This window comes from Gordionus sp. m RMFG-2023, chromosome 1, assembly GCF_954871325.1.
Source record: "Gordionus sp. m RMFG-2023 chromosome 1, tfGorSpeb1-WG-v2, whole genome shotgun sequence".
Classification (NCBI taxonomy): domain Eukaryota; kingdom Metazoa; phylum Nematomorpha; class Gordioida; order Chordodea; family Parachordodidae; genus Gordionus; species Gordionus sp. m RMFG-2023.
The window spans coordinates 48,677,677-48,697,596 of NC_088775.1; the positions used below are offsets into that span (position 1 = coordinate 48,677,677).

At 28.3% G+C, this 19,920-nt stretch overlaps 1 protein-coding gene across 1 annotated transcript in view; it reads right to left on the reverse strand.

The window, feature by feature from the left end:
• LOC135926761 (uncharacterized) overlaps nt 1-19,920 on the reverse strand; it is a 66,191-nt gene continuing 46,271 nt past the window's right edge. The window contains exons 6-14 of the mRNA XM_065462693.1: nt 4,250-4,428; nt 2,448-2,552; nt 2,309-2,385; nt 1,223-1,493; nt 1,082-1,162; nt 913-1,032; nt 562-786; nt 262-422; nt 1-184 (exon numbers count right to left, since the gene is read on the reverse strand). Of these exons, the coding sequence (XP_065318765.1) occupies nt 1-184; nt 262-422; nt 562-786; nt 913-1,032; nt 1,082-1,162; nt 1,223-1,493; nt 2,309-2,385; nt 2,448-2,552; nt 4,250-4,428 (1,403 nt within the window). The remainder of the gene's footprint in view (nt 185-261; nt 423-561; nt 787-912; nt 1,033-1,081; nt 1,163-1,222; nt 1,494-2,308; nt 2,386-2,447; nt 2,553-4,249; nt 4,429-19,920) is intronic.

Genomic DNA, 19,920 nt, shown 5'->3' on the forward strand with positions numbered 1-19,920 from the left:
TTACCAAAATCCCATAATTAAAGTTATAAAGGCACAAGAAAATTGTAAGAATTTGTTTCTCAACATTTTGTTCCAGGCATATCTAAAAGTTCTAGCACCTAAAGTTTCATCCATAATTTTTTTGTAAGCGTCCTTTGGGGAGGACAATTTTGAGGAAGAATGAATTGTTATGCTACTCGTATAACTAAAAAAAATTTAATACATTTTTTAAGAGTTATACACTTAAATTCTCCGTAAAATTATATTTCAATAAAAACTTACCTGAGTGAATTACTAAGTCCAGATATAGAACGAAAACTTTCTTGCTTTCGATGAGGTAATGCTTTATTTAATTTTTCAAGTTTCTCTATCCTGGTTCCCAAAGTACTTGTAAGTTTCGTGAGTTCTTTTACTGCTCCTACATTTTCCAAAAAAATTCTCTCCTATAATTCGGTAAGAGATTTGAAAAATATATAGTCAAACAAGATGATTAGTATAATCTAAAACGAATTCTTAAAGCAATATTATTATTATATATTATATCCATCTTATTTATTAAAATATGAATAGATTTTAAAATACTTTGTTAACTATCATAAAATCCTGGATTATTTTTCCATTTGGCAAATGCCAACAACCAGACTTTTTTACGGCCTCTGGCAAAACCTTTTCAAGTTCTTGGGCTATCACCCCGGTATCACTTAATGAATCTCCTTCTCTAACAAAGTCTCCCACTTGTGCTGAATCATATTTGTAATGATAAAGTTTGATTTGTGATACGTTATGCAATTGTTGTTTCGTATCAAGCTTAATTATATTTTTTTACAGATAATAAATGAATATATATTAGTTGTCGTTATCGAATAACACAATTTAAAAAAATCTATTAAAAATAATAGATACTGGTAATAGTATTATATTATTATATTCAACCTCCACAATGTTTGTTTTAATTCTAATATCTGAAGGTTGCAAAATATGGCCCGTTAATTTTATATTTCCTTGAACGACTAAACTCTCATCAGGGTTTTCGGTGTTAATTCCAACTTGGCCCTACAGAATAACATGTTAATTTTTGTATTAAAATACATTATATTAATACCATATGACATATAGTCTCAGCCCCTTGACCCTTTTGCCAGGTAGAATCAGGATCGTTATCGAATTGACCAGGATTAGAGGCCTGTTTTTAAATTAATAAATGATTTTGAATGGAACTTCTTATTCTTTTTATTAAATTTACCCTAACAATAATTTTTTCAGAGGCAAAGGCGGACAAAATATGATCCTCAAAATCTTCGTTTTCAAATCTAGCCATCTTAGCGTTAACACTTTCATTTGGTTTGAAATCATTGTTTACTTTGCCTACACGAGCGCATAACGCAACTATTAATAAAAAATATCTTTGATCGGGATTTGGTTTGCCTTTTTTTCGCATATTGTTTATAGTTGTTTCGCTGAAATGCAGCCGCCCTATGGTTATCTTCTGAGGTTTTCCAAGAACGAGTGACAATCTTTAAAAGATATTAAATGTTTAATTATCATTTTTTTAGGAATTTAAAATAAGAGTAATTCCTAGTTATAGCAATTAGTGAACTCAAAATATTGTGAAAATTCTTTACTTTAAAACAAATTATATTATTTGACCCCAAGACTCCTAAAGTAATAAATAGCACTCACATTTCCCAACTTTACCCTTGATAAAATTAAAGCTCTATAACGAAAAAGAAGTGAAAAAATTTAAAGCTCTATAACGAAATTAAGAAGTGAAACGCTATCAGAGTTAACAAAATCAACTTAGAATCCTATTCAAAATTCCTTAGCAATCTTTATATAGAAAACAATAATGACACCTATAGAATGAAATAATCTGTGCTCTGTGAGGCCCCTCCAAAAAAGAGAAATCCACTAGCCTTCGATGATTAAGAACAAAGCGATAGCTCTTTGGTTAGTAAAATATAAATTTTAGATATGCTGAGACTTGACGAATCTACTAACATATTGGAATTGTGAAAACCAAACAAATCCTTAAGATCTTTACAAATGTTTGTAGATGGCTTTGGCAGTACCTTGTACATAAATTCCTGTTGAAAGATGTTTTTCTTTATTTATTTATCTTATTTTCTCAAAGAAACAATACAAAAGAATTATTTAAAAAATATGTTTTGAATGATCATAAAAATGAAAGAATGAAAAATTGTTGTAGATTTTTTATATTTTTGAAATCCCAAAAGGAAATACTTAAAAAGGCTAAACATGGGGACTGTCTTTTGTAAGCGGGTTTGTATTTTTAATATTATTTTTGTTTTGTATTAGTCTATTATATTACTGGATTGGATTGAATGATTTTTTGCTCCTATCAGATTGAGATTGCTCAATTTTGATTATTTGTGAAACCGATTCTGCCTATGGATGATTTTGAGCAAAATAGATAAAATTCAATCTTAGGATATTAAAATATAAATTACTTTGACTCCATAAAATATTGCATAAAAATTCCGTATCGGTTTGAATAATCCAGAAGATAATTTTAAGAACTTCGGGTCATTTTGTAAACATATATCCATTGTGATCTTTATTTAAAATAAAAATGATTATATATTTTCTTGTGCTATGTTCCAGACAATTTATATACTATACTACTTACGTCTGCATCACAGGAAATCGATTGGAACACCCCCCCCCTCCCCGCCCTTATCAACGTATATCTTCCTCCTTAAAAAAATTTCGCTTCTTTCGGCGGTAATTTTCACAATTAATTACATGTTTTTAATTATAATGTTACTCCCTTTATATATTTTTAAAAGAAAAAAAATTTAACGATGTTTTGGTATAATTTCATTAATAATTTATAATTCAGAAAGGATATAATTGTCAATTATTTTTTTTAAATAACCTTTCTAATTTTATTTGGATATAATAGTAAAAAATTGGGTGTTTTAAAAACAAGTTTTCTTATTCATTAAGGTATAATTAATTCAAAAAGGTGACATTTGTCATAATGTTCATTTAACTATCTCTTTTTTTTGACGAAAATATTAGCTTTTAAACATGTATCTAATTTTATAATGTAATTCTAAAAGTGACTAATGCATAATCACCATTTTAATTTTTTTAAACAATATAGTTAAAATAGATATTGTAAACCTAGGTAAAGACACGCTTTGAAAATATAAAGTAATTATTAACATTGCCATAAAATTATCTTCAATATATTATTTGTTATCTAAAAAAATAAAAAATATAGACACCCACCCCTCTGATTCTATGGAAACCAATGGATTTAAAGGAATTATTAACTATTACTATTTTTCATTTAATACCCATGTCAATATATTTTATTAAGAATATCACCCCCCCCCCCACTCCCTCATAATGACTGAGACTCAAAAACCGAGAGAGAAGATTAGAAAATTTGAAAGATATACTTTTTAGCTTTTACTATAATCAGATATTATGATATAAAAAGTTCAAAAAATTTCATTCTCCTCCAGATTTATTCTATAGATGATGATTAGCATTACAGTCAATGAATCTTTTTAATTTTTATGGTCGAGCTCGAGATATGTTGCTAAAAAGGTTTTAATTTGACATTTGATCCCCTTCCCCCAAAACAATCAAAAATCGTCTAAATTTTAGTGTTGTAAACGGTTCAATTTTTAAAAGCGGCTAACAAAATTTTAGCTAAAAAATTATGCAAGCCTAGGGATTTTGTTCTTAGGTGGCAGGAAGGTTAAGACTTTTATTTAAAAAAATTTAGAGGCTTGTGTATATAATTTTGGCTAAAATCTTAATTATAAAATAGGCTAAATCGAGCCGTTTAACAACACTACTAAATTTTAATTTCCATAGTAAAAGGCCTAGAGTGAGGATTAACAAGCAGTCAGAAGATTTTTTTATTAACTTTCATTGATATATTATGTTAGAAGAAAATTTAATTTTTTTACCCCATCCTTCTCATTTTATGAAATGGATTGACGTGATGATTAAAAATGCAATCATTAGATTTTTTACTATCAGGGATGTTGCATAAGGCAGTCCAAAAATCTTGTCACTAGCTTTCATTTAATACCCATATTAAATTATTATTTAGAGAAAATTTAAAAAAGGCCGACCTTCTAGACCTAAATTTACCCGTCAAAAATAAAGTAAATAAATGAAAAATAATCACTTGATCTAAACACTTAAAATAGAAAAGCTTTAAATAGCAACATTTTTTATACTGAGAAAAATAATATATATATAGACCTTGGTAATTAGGAAGAATTACTTGGAAATGATTTTTCTTTTGACAAACAAAAGATTCGTCAACTGTCGAATAATTAAATCCTTTATCAGCTATTACAGTAAATGAGGGTGTCGATAAGGGTGCAAGATCTTGGGTATAGAGTGAACTCCAGGTAGTTGGTTGAAATGTATGCCATTGAATACACTGAAAGCTTACAAGATCTGTATTTAAAATGATAAATAACAAAAAGCAAATTATGAATATTTTAATAACTAAATATATCTAAAGAAACCTACTAAATTTATTTTCTGTCCTTTTATTTTTTACAGTAAAATCCTTCTCTTCACAGCACAAACTAGCTAATAGCTCAGACACTTCTACCACGGGAAGAGTGGGTAGGACACAAAATATTTTTAATTAAATGGAGTTAGAGAGTTGTTAAGATGCTATCGTTATTAGAATAAAAGGAAAGAAGTGTAGGTGGCAAATAAATATAAAGGGGGCTAGAATATCTTAATTTTGATCTGGATTTCCTTTCGGCTATTAGGAGGGAGTATGAGTAATATCGTTATTAACGGTGGGGGGGGGGTAATAAATGCATCTAGAGACACTTAATTAGTTCACAAACTAATAGTACACAAATTAACTATCAATTTTTATTTGTGAAATTATTTTTCAGATTTAATTAATTTATACTTATTTTACATTTTAGTATTTTCCAGGGTTTCGGACCGAACCGAACCGCCAAACCGGAATGAACCGTTATAATTTTCTGAACCGTAACCGTAACCGAACCGTTATAAATAAACTATAAAAAGAGCGAACCGAACCGTTATAAATATTTTAAACCGGTTTAAACCGGTTCAAAACGGTTTTTAAAAATAATTAAATTAAACATTATTAACCTAAATTTGAAATTTGAATTTTCCTTGGGGAAATTTTTAAACTCTTTATTTCTTTTCAAATTGAATTTTTTTTACATGTCAATTAATACCACCATGTTTATTGTTTTTTCTTTTCACTTTAATAAATACTCAATTTAATAGAGATTAGGCGAATTACCAGTTAATTAGATAAGAATCTTAAAATCAAACAAGACTATTCTTTAAATTAACAAGTTTATTCTTATATATATATATATGTATATTAGTTATTAATTAGCTTATTAATACTTGCTAATAATTTGGGAAAAATCATAATTCTTACTAACATCTAAAGAAAATCAGGTACTGATTACTTTTAATAAAATACTGTTTTATATTAATTTCTTATTAATTAATATTTTCATAATGAATAATTTAGAATGACTTAAATGAATATTAGAATTCTGAAATTAAAAAAAAACATATGATTGTTAATTAATATTCCTGTATTTTATGGTTAATTTATTTATTTATTTCCATTTACACTTTAGTGGATAATTTCTTGAAATAATAACTACTTACTGATTAACCTTCTAAATCTTATAGTACCAAATAAAATTTAAACACATGAAATTCAATTGGATAATTATAAAATGATAAAGTATCCATTAAAGTTTTAATTTAATTAACTTTAATTTTTTAATAAAAGACAGTTGTTTTTGGAATTTTAAACAGCTTTTCTATTTCTTTTCTTCTTATTTTATATCTTATCTTTTTGCTTCTTTCTTTTCTCTATTAAATCAAATTATTTATTAAAATGGTATTAGTAAGCTCCATTCACTTATTTAGTTTCATCTGTGTACAAGTTTGTTTTGTTAGTATTTTTGAGGAAAAAATCGGCATAATTATATGAAGGGTAGGCCTGCATATAATTCACATTTTTGGGGGAGATCTTGTCAGATAAGATAAATAAAAAATTATACTGATTCTATTAAGAAATTTATTTATTCTATTTTTATAATAAAAGATTCTGATCTATTCATCATCATATAGCATATTAGTATCTATTAAATGGTTCGGGAAAAGTCAAATCCTGTGCGATCATATTTTAAATTAGATATTGTAAAAAATCAATCTACTTGTAAACTAGAAAACTGTGGTAAAGTTTTAACCGGGGACCATGCAGCAAATCTTGAATGACATATAGAAAGATTCCACGATAAGGAATTCAAATTATTAAAAAAAAAGAAGATAATTTGACTATTAAAAAAACAATAACAAAAAATGCAAATAATCATAATACAATTCAAAATGCTTTTACCAAAACTAATACAATACAAATTAATATTAATAAAGACACTTTAATCCGCTCCTGCACTGAGTTAATCACAGTTCATGGGAGACCAATAAAATCAATTGATGACAAAGCATTTAGAAATATTATAGATCCGATAATTGTAGGATTGGGTGGTAATTTAACCATCAATTCTGAAAATATACGCAATAATATTAAAAAAATGGCATTTGATTTTTCGCAAAATTTAAAAAAAGAAATATACCAAAAACTTATATCGTTAAAATTAGATATTGCAACTCGATATGATAGGTCCATACTGGGGATCAATATTCAATTTATAGATAATGGAGAAATAAAATTAAGAACGTTATGCATGAAAGAGATAAAAGAAAGACATACATCAGAATATCTAAAAAAAATTATTCTAGATGTTCTAAACGAACATGAAATAAGAATTGATCAAATTTATACGATAACCACAGACAATGCAGCTAACATGATTAAATTAATTAAGCTGTTAATACATCATGATGAAGAAGATGATGAGGATGATATCCTTAATGATTATTTAGATAATGATAATTTAAATAACAATGATGATATAATTGTTAATGAAAATGAAGAACCTTTTTTTAATATTGAAAATATTAATCTTGTACCTCATACGAGATCCATGTTAATGGGCATTAGATGTGCCTCCCACACATTTCAATTAGCAATTAATGATTGCATAAAAAATTCAAATGAAATTGTTATTATTAATAAAGCAAGAAACATTTGCAAAAAAATAAGAAATCAGACTACAATGTCTATTTTGTCCAAATTAAATTTAAAAAAGCCACTAATAGATTGTTGCACAAGATGGAATTCAATCTATTTAATGTTGGAAAGATTATTAGAGTTAAAAAACTTTTGCCAAGAAATATCGGCCCAAAGTAATGATCGTGAAAAATGTTTGTCAGAGAATGAATGGAAAATAATTAGTGATATATTAAAAGCTTTATATCCATCTTATATTTTGACAAAATATATACAAAGTGAACAAATGACCATGGGCGATTTTTATGCAGCATGGATCAAATGTATCATGCAAACTAGCAAAATAGACACTTCATTTGCCAAACTTTTAGTTTGTACAATCAAAGCACGAGAGATTAATTTGAAAAATGAAGTTTTTTGCTCAGCTATATATCTCGACCCAAGATATAATGTATTTTTATCATTTGAAGAAAAAGATATCGCCAAAAAACATCTTTATAAAACTTGGAACTTAATCCAAAATTTAAATAATCAGAATATTGAAAATATAGATACTATTCCTACGTGTTCACATTCGAAAGATAACCTAGATGATGATTTTGAAGATTTATTAATGTCTCATGAAAGCCTTAATAAGAATAGTTCTCAGGGCATAGAAAATTATAATCAATGTGTAGAAATAGAGTATATAATTCGGTCATTTGATAATATAGAGAGATTAGAAAAAGATGCAAATCTTTTGAATTATTGGGGAAATGTAAAGAATAGTATGCCAGAACTTTATAAGTTAGCTATGGTTGTGCTAGAAGTTCCAGCTACGCAGGTATCCGTAGAAAGAGCATTTTCTAGCCTTTAGTTTACACTCTCTGCCCAAAGAACTAAATTAAATCCTGAAATATTAGAAAATATTTTAGTTATCCGTTCCAATTCTCTCGTTAAAAATAAATAATATAAATTTCATTATATTTATGTGTTATTTTATTCCTCATTGTATTTGCGCATGTTTGTGTTTATCTTAATGAAATAAAAAGAATTGATTTGTCTAATTTATATTTACTAAGTTTAATAAAAATATATATTAGATTATCATTCATGGTTTTAAATAAGAAATTATAAAAAGATTTTTCTCTAAAATTAATATATACATGGTTAATGATTAATTTTTTTTAAAATTAAATTTATAAAAACCGGAACAAACCGAAAAGAACCGTTATAAATTATAAACCGAACCGATATGATTTTTTTTTAAAAAACCGAAATGGAACAAAACCTTTATAAAATTTTAAACTAAAAACCGGAACGAATCGAACCGTTATACTAAACGGTTCGAAACCCTGGTATTTTCCATATATTTTTTAGTTTTTGAAAGTTTTTCTTCGTTTCCGTTTTATTTTTTTTCACCATCGATTTTTAAATATTTTGTTATTTTATAAAAATTGCCCTGATTCTTCTTCGTTTTTGTAAACTTTTGTATTATTACAACCCATTTTGACTTTTAAACACCCTTATTACCCTCATTTTCGTCTATTTTTGTATTTTTTATAGCCCATTTTTTCAGTATTTTAATTATATTTTTTAAAAATTTTAATCTAATTTTACTACGTTTTGGTTACCTTTATATTTTTTTAGCTTATTAGCTAGTTTATATGTTGTTTTAACTAGTTAAACCAAGTTTGTAAACTGTTTCTATCTAGTTTGTAAACTTTAACTAGTTTAAACTAGTTAAGCTTAGTTAGCTTCTAAACTAACTAAACCTCTAGCCATCTTGTAAATTAACTAAATCTCTTGCTAGCATGTAAACTGACTATGCCTCTTGATAGCTATAAACTAGCTAAACCCCTAGTTAACTGTAAATTAGCTAATCCCCTAGCTAGCTGCAAAATAGGTAAGCCTCTAACTAACTGTAACTAATTCTAAAATTAGCCACGCTAGTTTTTAAACTAGTTATGCCTCCAGCTAGCTTTAACTAATTTTAAAGTCTCTAGCTATACTAAGTTTGTTTATTTGCTATAACTTATACTATGTGGCGCAAAATATGCTTTTTAAATACAGTACTAAAAGCGAATGGTTTAGCCGATTTCGATGTGAAAACATATATAGGTTTTTCACAATAATATTCTTGCAGTTAATTTATTCATCAATTATAAAAATGGGCTTAAAGACTAAATGTTCTATAACTAATTTAACTCTAATTCTATTGATGAAAAGCAGAGAGGATTTATTTGATCTTATTGTAATTAATAATTGTTTTACATGCTGCAGCGCTAAATCAAAAATTTAATAAGAATGACATATTCAGGAAGTTTAAAGAGTTATTAAACGATTATAGTATTCTGGTTCTATTCTATTTGTTAGTGGAAGCTCCAAGAAGCTAGGTTGAGGATAGTATTATGTCTAATACTCTATTGAATATGAACCCCGCAGCGCCTACATGAGCGCGAGGGGGGGAGGCAGTTTGCATTCAATTTTTTGAAGGGGGGGTAGGGGTAGACGTCTTTAAGGGGGGGGGTAGGATAAATTTATTGTGGTGTGTTAACTATTCAATTTTAAATGAAATATGGCAAAATATATTGCTGTAAAAAATAATACTTTTATTATAGACCTATTATAATACAATGATATTGCTAATCGTATACCAAATCTATATATTGCAAACAATCTTAAACATTATTTAATTAAAACTTTCTGCTATCCTTTTAGTAATTTAAAAGGGTTAGACAGTCTCAGCAAACTCATATTCATGCTAAATATACTATCATAATGCATTCATTGTAAATGAGGGGGTTTTTAATTGAATTCATGTTCTAAAAATAACTCTTTTATATTCACAATATTAGTAGAGCTAAAATAATTTAAGTTATACTTTTTGCAAAATTATGGAGTACCATTATAATTAAAAAGGTGTAATTAATAATGTAAAAATATAGCCGTCGAAGGCGGGGAATTTTTCAAGGTAATAGGCATTTTGAGGGGGGGGGGTGTTACATCCAGTAAAAATCAATCTTGTTATGACGCTGGAACCCGGTTCAAATAAATTGAAGAAAAATTTGGTAACATAGATAGACATTTCGCTAGCAGTGTTTAAAGAATTTTGAAGAATAAATGTATAAAATCTTATAAACTTTTGAAAACTCAAAAAAAAGGTTGATAAGATGTGAAGCTGTACACAGAAAATATAATTTTAAAAACGTTAGACCAAGTGGTTTTTCTTAGCGAACATTATTTTGTTACAAGTAGTACATTAAGATAAATAAAATAACAGGGTCAACTTTTTCACGTGGAAAAAATGAATCCTTTATTATTTTACCATAAATCTTGATTATAAATTATGGTGTCAAGTGATTTCCTTTTCTAATGGTAAAACAGATATATTTTTATTAACTCATAACTTATATAAGTCAAATTAACCCCATCCCCTCCCCATCAAAGTTTATATGGAGTATTTGCGTTAGAGATCTGCAAAAGTAGGGCCGGCCCGTACCCGGCTCGACCCGAACGGGCCTCGGGCCGGGCCTAATATTTTTTAAGAAAATTTGGGCCGGGCCGGGTCGGGCCTTAAATTTTTTTTAAAATATATCTAAATTTATCAATTTTATGTTGAATTTTTTATGTAAAATAAAAATATGTGATTTTAATAATAGAAAGTAGACGCCATATAACATTTATCGTTTATTTTGAGTAATTATAAGATATTTAAATAAATTCGGGCCGGGCCGGCATAATTTATAAAAAAAATCGGGCCGGGCCGGGCTTGAAAAATTAGGCCAGATGCAGATCACTAATTTGCGTGAACTAATATATCGATTTATGTTCAAACTATATATTTTTTAAGAAAAGTCGCCATAACACAGCTATAACCCAAGATTTTATTCTATACATAATTGCCCAAACTTATTTAGAATGGCTAATGAATTTCTGATTTAAATCCTAAATTACCATTTTTGGAATGAACTAAATCTATTGATGTACAAAGACTAATGAGAGGTCATTTTGGCCTATAGAGTCACTGCATCATGATTAGGGATATATGGCTTCTACTTATCTCGATATAATATTATATTATATTAGCCTTTAGCTATCTAAGGATTCGGCATGAACTATTATTAAATTAAATGAAATACCTACATCGATTTTTAAAAATGGAAATAGTTTTATTTGGCAACATTTTTAGTTATTTATTTGCCCAATAACTTAATCTATCTCAATAAAAAAAAATTGTGAAAAAACCTGCAGCTTTTTTAAAGAGCATCACTTTTTTACATCACCCTGTATATAGACAGATATAACTTATATATTATATAAAACTGTTAAATATCTTGCTATCAAACCAAACATATTACATCTATTAAGAAGAAATATATATAGGCGAGTGTTGACCTGATATTAGTGGTTGCGAGAAATCAATGGGAGAGGAATTAGTATTTCGAATGTTATAAGAAGATTCGTAACCAATATCATTACTAATAGATATTTGTTCGGTAGTCACATAAGGATTTATTTTTGAATTGACATTTTTCGTAGTTTGAGATATATTGTCGTCTTTTAAATGTAAGATATAATAAATTATTTCTATCATATGTAGAAAGTTATAGAGATTAAGAATTAATAAAAAAGATTTTATATATAAATTAGTCAAGATTTAATATAAGTGGCTGAATGAGAGAAATAAATAATTTAAAATCATATATAAAAATTCTCCTAGACAGCCATAAGTGTAGACTGATCAATTTAACCTTTAATCAATTGGATCAATTTCTTTCAAAATTCGTCAAAATGTGTATATTTTATTAATCACATGTACTTTATTTAACCAGGCGCGTAGTAACAAAATATTTTTTGAAAAAAGTGAAGGGTTTTTATGAATTGTGAATTGTAGAGTATTATATTTCAAATAGGTTCTATTTTAATTTTGGCAAAAAGTTAAAAATACTTTAAATATTTCTTCCTTGTGTATTAATATTTTATCCTACGAAAATTTAAAGTATATTTTCTTACTATTTTTTAAACTTAAAAGATGAACTGTAAAATTTTATCAAAAAATAATTCTATTTAATTTATCTCTTTTAATAACTATGAATAGGCAAAATTTATAGTGTATGAAAAGTTCAGATATCCAAAAAAAAGGAATTTATTCAATAGTATTTTTTTCTAAGACACTTCTTGTGCTATAAGAAAAAATAAACTGCAAAAATTATTCCCGACAAGATGGAGACTTCGACATAACACTTTTACAGAATATTTGGATCTAGAATGGTATATTTTGAGTGCCCTTGGAGAAATATCAATACACATAGATATATTTTATCTGAAGCTGATGCATTATTAGATATAATCGGACAGCCGATTTTATTTTGCAAAATTTATTAATAAATTATTTAGTTAAACAACAATTTTATGCAATATTTTTCAAAAAAATGATATGAATTTTAAGGTTATGAGATTAATGAATATTATTATTTTATAACTTAGAAAACTAAGAGTCCAAGAATATTACTAGATTTATGTGATTATTGAAGTGAAAGCGGAATTATATGGTTTTGAGATTCGCAAGCCTTTTGCACCTAGACAAACATATCCCTCCATTATTAACGACAATGGGAGATTATTAAAATAACCGTTATTCCATTTTTGGATTAAATTTTTGCCTCAAATCAATACACTGATTTGTCAAATGGCTCTATCCAATTTATTAATATTAATACCTACAAATCCTTCTGAGCATAAATTAATTCTTGATATTGAAAAAATTAAATATTTAGCTAAATTTATTTCAAATAAATGTATCTGAAGGCCAAAATGTCAGAATTTGAATCTTGGTAAAAGATTAATTTTAGTAGATAATCTTCCAAGAAAGCTAGGCATTGCATATTTTAAACTATATTCTGGATTTCATTCCAAATATATTATACTACTGTATATTTTGGCAACAATATTAATTACTGCAAGCGCAAATCAGGGGGCCTTTTCTTCATTATGGAGACTAGATACCTCTCATTTAGCAATAGTTACAAGTATATTTTATCTTGAAACCTTTTGATATTTTGAATAAGATACTAGTATCTACATCGAAAATACATTTATTTATAAAAAATTTGTTTCTGTGTCTATATTTTATTTCCGATGGGCCTGTCCAACTTTGAGTATACCCAGTCGTTTAAGATAAACTTTTTTTTCTAAGGTATTAGGGAAAATGTTGAATTATTTATGTGGGTTTGGAGACTGTTTTTATATTGCTCCTAAAAATTTGTTTCCGATTTTATAAGTTATACCATTTATGTAGAATAACGAAATGATTTTAGATTCTTTAATTTTTTATTTATCGATAAAAGTTACAATAGAAAACTGATTTTTTTTATTATAAATTTACAATGAAATCCGTAATTTATTAATAATAATTACCATTTTTTTTTCTATTTAGCTTTCACTTCTTTTTCTGGTGGTAAGCTCCTTCAATATCTCTCTTCACTTTATGTTATTTATACTATCCCTTTTATCTAATTTATACTTCTTCATATTGGCTCTAACTTTATGGCCCCCAAACTCTCACCTTTTTTCTTATATAGTTCATAGGCCTTCTCATTGGTCCATACCACCTAAGTCTTCACCATTAGTCTTAATAGGCACTACCTTTAAACTTCCTAGTATTCTTGTCTTCGCACCTTATCCTTTCTTGATACCCCATAATCATCCCCAGCATTCTCAACTCCATAGTTTGTAGACTTCTCTCGTCTTAATTCTTTGGTTCATGTTTCAGAATTATATAGAATAGTTGGTTGTACTATGTAACTGTAAATTTTTCCCATCAATTTGTGTGGGATTCTTTTGTCAAAGAGCACTCCTGATAAAGATCTCCACTTTAACCACCCTTGATTAATTTTACTGTTTATTTCTTTCTCTATTGTGTCGTTCATAGTGGAACCCAAATATTTGCAGCTTTCAATTGTCGATATTTGTCATTTATTTATATTAATGCTTTCTGCTTCATCTCCTCCTCTTATCACTTCCGTCTTTTCTCTGTTTACTTTTAGTCCATGCTTTTCATGGATATTTATCCAACTCACTAATTTTTTTTTCATTTCATCCTTGGATTCGGCAAGTATCACAATATCATCTGCAAATATCATATTCCACTGGACTGTTTGTTGTATAGGCTGTGATAATACATCTATTACTGTTATGAAGAGAAGTGGACTGAGAGCAGACCCTTGATGAACTCCCTCGGCTAGTGTGTAGCCTGTTGCAGTTGTGCTGCGGACCATTGTTGTATGGCCCATATACATATCCTGTATTATTCTTATATATTTTTCGGGAACCTTTTTGTGGCGTGGCGCCCACGAGACAAGTTTACTTGGGATTATTTCGAAGGCTTTTTCTAGATCAAGAAAGACCATGTGTAGCTTTTTGTTCTTTTCCCTGTATTTTTAGCTCATTTGCCTAATTGCGTGGATTGCATCAGTCGTTTCTTCCAGGCATAGCCAAACTGAGTCTCTCCTATTTCAACTATGTCTCTTAATCTTTTTTCTATGATAATTGGTATAGTTTAAGACAGTGTGACATTAGTTTTTTGCCCCTGTAATTTTGACAATTGTGTAAATCCCCTTTATTTTTGAAGATAGGAATTAGATAGCTCTGCCTTCATTTTTGAGGACTCTTCGTTTCCCAGTATTTTATTGTACAGATTTGTGAGGAAATGTATTTCATCATCTCCTAGTGCTTTAAGGCTTTCTATTGGAATATCATCAGGACCAGTAGCTATGTTGTTATTCATATGCTTGAGGCATGTGATTATTTCTTGTTCCGTTATTGGTTGAATGAGGTTTTGACATGGGGAGTGTTCATCTAGATGTGGTATGTAGGGATTAAGGTTGAGAAGCACCTAAAAATATTCTTTCCGTCTATTCATTATTTTTTTTCCTTTATTATCAATTTCTCATCTTTATTTTTAATTACTTTGGGAGCTCCATTTATATCCCTAGAATTCTTTTCTCGCTGTTTGGCTAATCTGATGCTTTATTTGCCCCTCTTTAGTATGTAGTTCTTCGTACATGTCATCGTATGTCATTGCTTTGGCCCTAGCCACCGCCTTTGTAGATATTCTCTTAGATTTTTTGTATTTTGTCTTTTCATCTGAGTTTTTGGATTTGTACCATATTTTATATAGGGCTCTTTTTTCCTGTATAGTGGCTTATACCTCTTCATTCTACCACCATAGTTCTTCGTGTGATTTGTTACCTCAAATTGTCAAGCCTAGTGTAGATTTGGTAGTGTCTATTAATCTGGATGAAAGGTATGTCCACATTTTTCATTTATTTGTGAAGAATCTATTGTTTCAATGTTTGCATTGATTGCAAAAGCATCTGTCATTGATTTTAATGTACCCTATTTGATGCATGTTTCTAGTTTTATCTTGTTTTGAGTGGATTTATTTGTGCGGTGTAAATCCATGACTAGTAACTTGTGTTGCGTGGCAATATCTTCTTTTGAGGTGACTTTGCAGTCTATTACATATTTTAATCTTCTGCGAGAGAGTAGCATGTAATCTCTCGGGGTTTTCCTTTTACTACTTTCATATGTTATTAAATGAATGTCCTTTTTCTTATAGTACGTGTTGGTTAAGGCAAGGTCGAAGGTTTGTGCAAATTTCAGTATATGCTCTCCTTCATCATTTCTTTCTCCATATCCAAAACTCCCATGATGCCTTTTGTAGCTGTCTCTTGCTTTTCTCACATGCGCATTTAAGTCTCCACCTATTATGACTAGGTCACCCTAGATATTTTCATTACAGATTCATCAAGAATAGCTCTAAAGTCATCTTTCTCTTCTTCTTTGCAACGTTTGAGGAGCTGAAAGAATGTGTAGTATTGATTGACCAATGCAGAGTTTTATTTTTTATTAGTCTATCAAAGATCCTGTTAACTTCTACTCTGTGGAGGTTAGATCTTGACTGAAAATGATGCTGACACCGTTCCTATTAAATTTATTCCCATCTTCAATCATTAGAGTCTTCTGACCTTTCTATTTCGTCTCTTGTATGCATGCTACATCAACTTTTCTTTTGTTCAACATGTATGCCAATTCTCTTGTCTTACCTTACAGTGTACCAATATTCAAGCTTGCCAACCTTGTTTTCTTTGCTTTGACCTCTATTTTACTTTTCACAGGATGGAGGCTGCACCCTGCGTGTCGCTTGGAGGGAACGCCCTAGCTTTCGTATTCTATTTTCGTTTGTATCCTTCATTTGTTTATTGGACAGGTATCCTTAGCACCCGGCTGTCCAATGTTGGTGACCGAGGAGTCATCTCTAAGCTCAAAAATTTATCTCCCATATGTCTTTGCATATCAATCATCGAATATCCTTAATCATATCAACTTTTATTATTATTACACATACTAACAACCATCTAAAATATTCGATAAATTGATAACTTAATTAGTATTTTAAGTAAAAAAGTAAATCGTCTTAAATTATAGTTTAATAGTAAATAATTAATTGATTTTCTTTGCTTACATATCTTATGATCTGACAAAACCTTCATCCTATGTGAGAAGCGAGTTCTTAGCCGGATAAAGAATTGACTAAACCAAGTTAAAACTATCACTTTGGCCCAGAAGTTTTTAATATAGCAGCTCATCATCAAAATGCCCTAATAACCATGATAATAACTTTTTAAACAGGTTTTATTATAAAACATCTTTCCGGTTACAGCAATCTGCTATTAAAATTTATTATTAAACTATTTTTAGATGTATAAGCAATAATGAATAACATTAAATTTTAGGATAATTTATTAATATTCTCCTACAAATGAATTTGCCTATAAATTTCCCTCCCAATTGTGCAATTATCAAATTGGACTTCGAAAATACATTTAACATGTTTTGTGATATTTTTAAAATGCTTCTAAGAAATATTCCCTGTTTATTCTAAATTATACACCTGCTAAAGAATTAAAAGGCCATTCCGTAGTTATAACATTATAGCCTCTGATGATGATATCCAATAGGAGGATTCACTAAGATCTTTTCTATTTCGATATTTTGACAATGAAATAATTTTTTCTAAAAATCAATTTTTGCGCGACTTTTTAAATTGATAATTATTCCAAACTAGTCATGGAAATGATTTTGGGAAAACTTGATGGTTCAAAAAAATCTTTTTATATTTTGAAGTGATAGTACTGTATTGTATGGGTTAAATCATTAATAAAAAATAATACTATATCATACTGATCAGGTAAATTTTTTTATTTATTTATATCTTTATTTTACAGATTCTATGAACATTAAATACCAATATTGATAGTAATCTTTATGACTTACACAGAATTTAAACTTAAAATCAGCCACCACCCACCCTTAAAGTAATTAAATTATACTGTAGTTTTCGGGTATAGGCTCTTTTTCTGCCCAGCTCCTTTTTTAATAAGCCTATAGAGGTTTAAGTAACATTTTTCGAAATTTTGCGCCTACAAGTACGTGCGGCTTGCCCACAAACGTGTGGAGGGCTCCTCATATTTTTACTTTTATACCCAAATTAAATTAGTTCCAATTAGATGGAAATGAGGAAAACCTAGCGTAGCTCTGTTGAATCTTCAACGCTAGCTGGCAAAAGCACTATATATCACTTATTACGTAAGATCCCTGTTGCATAATATAATTTAATATCATAATATACAAAGTGAAGCTTTAAACTATGACTATTTACATATACAAAAACATTCACTAAATAATATATTATTTTATTTCTACATACGAAACCTCAAACCATCAATTGATTTACCTTAAAATTGATTTACTAGATATATATATATTTGAAGTTTTGACTTTCTAAGCACGCGATAATTTTCCTTGTTAATAAAAATTACTTTTTTAACGACTTGATATATATATTTGCGTTTTATTTAAACACTAATAACAGAATAAATTTAATCGCATTTTTATTATTATTTGGAGATATTATTATTATTTATTCTAAAGCAAACGAAACCAGACTTACATATTCTTATCCTATTACTTATTCGTTTTAGCGCAACCATACATATTCTTATTCTACTACCGATTATTTTTAGCGCAATTATTCTTTATTTGCGTCATGGTGGAGGATAGGGGCACCAGCTTATTGGAAGCTGGTGCGGAGACTGAATTCAAATTATGTGCGCCTGGTATGGGTCTGAAGTTGAAAAGACGTGTTAAAGAGACTGTTTACTTCCTTTGCGTGTTAGGTATGGGTCTGAAGATGAAGAGACAGTTGTTAAAAGAATGATTCAATTTAATTGATATAAAAAAATTTTTTTACATTCTCATAATTGCAAAAGATTTTATAAGCACCTTTTTGTTTTACAATTAAAACTTCCTTAAATTTATTTTTTTTCAACCTGTATATTTAATTTTATTGTAATAACAAGGATTAGTATTTAAAGTAATATCATTTCTGGAATGTGGTAATATAATAATTAAATTAAAACCAGTATTGGTTATTATTATTATATTATTCCAATTTATATAGTGTAAGTTATACCTTTCTTATAGATCTAAGTCAAGGGTATAACTACGAAAAAAAGCTATATGCTATATCTAGGTTGGCCATCCCTATTAACCATATATAGTTTAATTTATATAAATATAAAATAAAAACTATTATGGATAATTACTAGCACAATTATAGTGTAAATTTGATATGTTAACCCCTTCACAGTCTTTCCCTATTATCAGCTGTTAATTACACAATAAGAGTATCATTTCCCCATTATACATATATTTTCAAATCAATATAATACCTAACCCGTCCCCTCATTATTACCCTATGTTGTCCCATTTAATTAACCAATTCTTTATATTAATTTTTATTCCAAATATATTTAGTGATGATTGGCCACCGTTAGTGTTAATTGTACCTATGGATAGTGTAATCTATACCTTTATTAAGGGTAATTACATAAAAAACTATCATGTACAACTATGGTGCCATTTCCCCATTAGCAATTTTCTTCATTATATGAATTTTATTCCAAATATATTGATTGATTATTGGACACCTATAGTGTTAATTGTACCTATAGATAGTGTAATCTACACCTTTTGTTATGGGTAATTACATAAAAAACTATCATGTACAACTATGGTGCCATTTCCCCATTAGTAATTTTCTTCATTATATGAATTTTATTCCAAATATATTGATTGATTATTGGACACCTATAGTGTTAATTGTACCTATAGATAGTGTAATCTATACCTTTTGTTAAGGGTAATTACATAAAAAACTATCATGTACAATTATGGTGTCATTTCCCCATTATACATATATTTTCAAATCAATATAATACATAATCCGTCCCCTCATTATTACCCTATGTTTTCCCACTTGATTAACCAATTTGTATTTTAAGGTCAAAGTTTGTTATAGCCCCTTTTACATTATTGTTATTATTTTCTTCTTATAAGTAAATCTAAATTACCTCCCGCATGCCAAGCGAGCTCATATTCCCTACATTATAAATTTTAGTTAATATTTTTTTTTTGTTTTTTTTAGGAGGTGCATGTTGCATAATATAATTTAATATCATAATATACAAAGTTAATTGAAGCTTTAAACTATGACTATTTACATATACAAAAACATTCACTAAATAATATATTATTTTATTTCTACATACGAAACCTCAAACCATCATTTGATTTACCTTAAAATTGATTTACTAGATATATATATATTTGAAGTTTTTGACTTTCTAAGCACGCGATAATTTTCCTTGTTAATAAAAATTACTTTTTTAACGACTTGATATATATAT